Source organism: Fukomys damarensis, unplaced genomic scaffold (assembly GCF_012274545.1).
Source record: "Fukomys damarensis isolate Sample0158 unplaced genomic scaffold, DMR_v1.0_HiC HiC_scaffold_37, whole genome shotgun sequence".
Lineage (NCBI taxonomy): Eukaryota > Metazoa > Chordata > Mammalia > Rodentia > Bathyergidae > Fukomys > Fukomys damarensis.
The window spans coordinates 60,445,419-60,449,585 of NW_022900949.1; the positions used below are offsets into that span (position 1 = coordinate 60,445,419).

Here is a 4,167-nt window from a genome sequence, read left to right on the forward strand (position 1 = left end):
TTCTCAGTGACTAAATAACGTTCAATAAATGTTGATCGACAGTGAGGTCTCCCTTTATTGTGAATAAAGCTCTCTATATTATAGTTAAAACAGCCAACACTCAATTTATACTCAAATTATCTACCTTAAACCACTCCTAGCCCTTTTTGAGTTTGTTTGTCTGCTTGTTTTGAGACCGGATCTTGAGTTCCTGGGCTCAAGCAATCCTCCTGCCTCCACGTCCACTGCAGCTGAGAATATAGGCATGTGCCACCACGCCCGACTCCTCTTCACTGGTCTTTCTAAATAGGACGTCTCTGATGTTAAGTCTTAGAATTAAACTCCATGTTGTCGGCTGACCGGCACAATGACTTCCACTTACCCACACAGCTGCCACTGTGACCTGGGCCCTCGCTATGCCTGCTTTTTCATCCGGGATTGGAATAAGGAAGCTGCACCTGGACTCGTGGCTTACATTGTTTTCTTAGATGTTTGGGAGTCTGAGAGGGTTAATAAGCAAATCAGCCTCACTATTCAAACATGCAGGGTCTAAATCCTGAAAAGGATTCTCATCACAATCCCCCAGCAGAACCTGTAGGCAAAACCGATGCTTTCCCTAATGCCCCCTAAACATGAAAGACCACTTTCTATTCCACAGTGGCCTGTGTGGTTAGGAAGACCGTGGGCACTACTGCCCCTAGGAACACATGAGCTTCTCCCCTTGAAGATTTCCTGACTCTATGCAAACGATTCTAGCAAGAGGAGGAGTCAGATTTGGCAGCTGTGTACGCCCTCTTTAAAGAAGGGTCTTTCTGCCACCATGTTACTTGACCTTCTTATCACAATCAGGCCACTGCAGAGAGCATCCAACTCCAGGGCAGATCACTCCTGGTAAGTCTACAGGACTAACCTGAATAATTTCCCTTTAACATTTTTCTCCAGGAGCTGGCTGTTCTCAAGCAAGGATTCTGACTAGCCTCTGGGAATAGCAAGATCAAGGAGAGACTAAGGACTCCGTGATCATGGTGCTATGCTGTCCCTTTTGTTTCTTCCCAGGGCAACAAGTGTGGAGAGAAGGCAGAGCTCTCTGCTCCTGGAGAGAGCCTCCTTAGAGATGGAGAAGCCGGACACAAACGCCTCAAAGGATCAAGATCACTGCCAGTTATCAGAGAAGTACAAGCAAATCTACCTCCCCCTAACCTACAGTCTCATCTTCATCCTCGGGCTCCCCCTGAATGGCATCGTCTTGTGGCTCTGCTGGCGCCAAACCAAGCCGTGGAGCGGTGCCACTATCTATCTGGTGAACCTGGTGGTGACCGACCTGCTTTACGTGCTGACACTGCCTTTCCTCCTCGTCACCTACGTCCTGGGTGACAGCTGGCCCTTTGGGGAGCTGTCCTGCAGACTGGTGCGCTTCCTCTTCTACACTAACCTCTATGGTGGCATCCTGCTGCTGGCCTGCATCTCTGTGGACCGCTTCCTAGGTGTGTGCCACCCACTGCGTTCACTGCCCTACCGGACTCGCTGGCATGCCCAGCTGGGGGCCACCACCACGTGGGCCCTGGTGCTCCTCCAACTGCTGCCCACACTGGCTTTCTCCCACACAGACTACATCAATGGCAAAGTGATCTGCTACGACATGACCAGCCCAGGGAAATTCGACCAGTATTACGCCTATAGCATGGTTGTGATGCTGTCTGGCTTTGTCTTTCCTTCCTTGGTCATCTTGACATGCCACTTCCTGATGATCAGAAGCCTCACCAAGCCACAAGAGACCCTCACAAGGACAGGCAAAGTGGCCCGGGCCAAGTCCATCCGGACCATCCTGCTGGTGTGTGGCCTCTTTGTCATATCTTTTTTGCCTTTCCATATCACCCGCTCCTTCTACCTCATGGTCCACTTCCTGAGCTCACAAGACTGCCAGCTCTTGACGGCAGCCAGCATAGCCCACAAGATCTGGAGGCCTCTGGTGAGCATGAACAGCTGCCTCAACCCCATTCTGTACTTTCTGTCGGGTGTGAACAATGGAGTCAGGCTTCTCAAGAAACTGAGGCAGAACAAGGTGGATGAGCACCCAGCTGGAGCCCCAGGAAGGCTGCCCAGGGCTTTGGAGATCTGGGTACTGCCAAGGTGAGGTCTGGGAAAATGAGGTCCATGGCTGAGCAGGACTTGTCTGAACAAGGACTAGCGTGAGGGAGTGGGAAGGGACTTTAGACTTCACAGAAAGGGTCCTGCTGAAAAGGATTTTACACTGATGTTAAGAAATTGTAACATATGGATATGGAGGGGCTACCAACACTGAGAACTGATCTTTTTCTCATCACTCGGGTCTCAGCTCACATGTCACCTCCTCAGCAACTCCTGCTGCCCATCCTAGCTAATGCTACCTCTTCTCCCATGAGCCAGTCACTCGCTTTTATTTCCTCATCTGCTGTCTTTGCATCACATATGGCTACCAATTCTCGTCATCACTGACTTATGCTCCGTCTTTAGGACGAGGACTTCATCTTACTGCTGAACGCAAACAGCCTCTCCTTCTGACAGCCCTGCAGAGTAGATGCACACTAGACAGAGGCTGAATGAGTGAATGGCAAAATGAATGGAAAGGAAGTGAAGCCCTACTGTGTGAGAACCTCTCACATGGGGTCATTCATTCCATGCCCACTACCCCCGTGGGGAGTCTGAGGGCTTCGCCAACCCCACTTATAGAGAAGGCTGAAGTACAGAGTGTTAGGAACGTGCCCAAGCCGACCAGCTGGAGGATGCCTGGATAACAGGGTGGAATGGGCTGGGGATTTAGCTCAGTGGCACCACGCCTGCCTCACAAGCACAAGGTCTTGAATTCCATCCCTGCTTCCAAAATAAAGAGGGAGGAACGGAGGCTCCAAACCAGGCAGTGACCTCTGAGGCACTTGCTCCCAAGCTTGAAGCTCAGGCCGCTTTCCAGCACCAGTCAGGAACTAGGCCAAGTCTTCCTCAACAGCAAAGCTTGTCATTCTAGGGCAGCTGGTTCACTTAACACTCACTGTATCAGCATAACTTGTGCTCTTTTAATGCAGTTTTTAACCAGTGCTCCAGCTAGGAAAAGCCCTGACTTTTGTCTCAGCTTAATGCATACACACAAGCACGCACCAAAAAAAGAAGCTTTATCACCTTTCTATTCCTTATACGAAAAATCTTAAAAATCATTTAAGAGCCAAAGCAATCCAGAAAGATAACCTTTTTTTAAAAACCTCCCCTATTTAAATAATGATCCTAAGGCATTTTCAGAACGAAACATGAGTTATCTAACAATTCACTATAACCTCCCTATGAAGAGGTGAGTAAATCCTTTTCGTAAGAACCAAAGTGCAACCCCTCATTACTAGCCCACTCTAATTATGGGAAATGTGTGAGTAAACCATGCATGTGTCTAAAGTATAAAATTTTATTCTGAAAGTACAGTTTATTGCTTTCAAGGCCAAACAGTAATTAGAACTAGATTAAGTGTTGCTTAGCAAAATTCCTCAGGATAACTGGCTTAATGAGTAGGCAAAGATGTTTTCTAATTAGCAGGTCAGCTGTTTCCATGTAAATGTTTCTACAGGAGATGTAAGAGCTAAAAATTGTTTGCTCTTTTGAATATTCTCTCAGTTCTTTCACTTGCATTGTTAATTTCCATCCCTTTCATGGCGCAGCATACAAGGAGGTTTCAGCTGCCACCCCTTGCAAATAAATAACATTTCCCATTACTGGAGAATTAGTACATCATTGCCATCTCATCTCCCACTAGGGATTTACCTCTATGCCCATCACCCTGTCAGTCCCGGAGGTGAGAAGAAAACTAACCTGCAATCCTCAAGACACACTGCCTTCATCTCAAAAGTACTTTATCTCTGAAACCCACAGCTTTAAAAAGAGAGATTTACTTTGGATCAGATTTCAGTCCACAGTTGTCGGCTGGCTGCAAGTCAGGATGGCATGGCAGAGGGGCATGGTGGAGGAAAAGCTGCTCCTATCACCTGAAGCTGGGACACAGAGAGGGAGAAGAAGGACCAGGGAGGGAAAAATACCCTTCCAGGCCACCCCCGAGTGAACCACCTCTCCCGACTGGACCCCACCTCCTACCAACACATTTAGCTATAGACTCATCAGTGGACTAATCCACTAACAGTACAGGATTCCCATGATCCAGTTACTGCCCCAGAG

The 4,167-nt window shown here is 48.2% G+C and overlaps 1 protein-coding gene across 1 annotated transcript; it reads left to right on the plus strand.

Annotated features, from left to right (window-relative positions):
• The first annotated feature begins 799 nt into the window (after positions 1-799).
• On the plus strand, positions 800-2,386 carry LOC104861672 (proteinase-activated receptor 1). The gene is given in 5 exon segments (XM_010623189.2): positions 800-870; positions 1,036-1,684; positions 1,687-1,988; positions 1,990-2,062; positions 2,064-2,386. Coding segments are annotated over 5 exon segments (1,173 nt in total). The 3' UTR covers positions 2,142-2,386.
• The last annotated feature ends 1,781 nt before the right edge of the window (positions 2,387-4,167 follow it).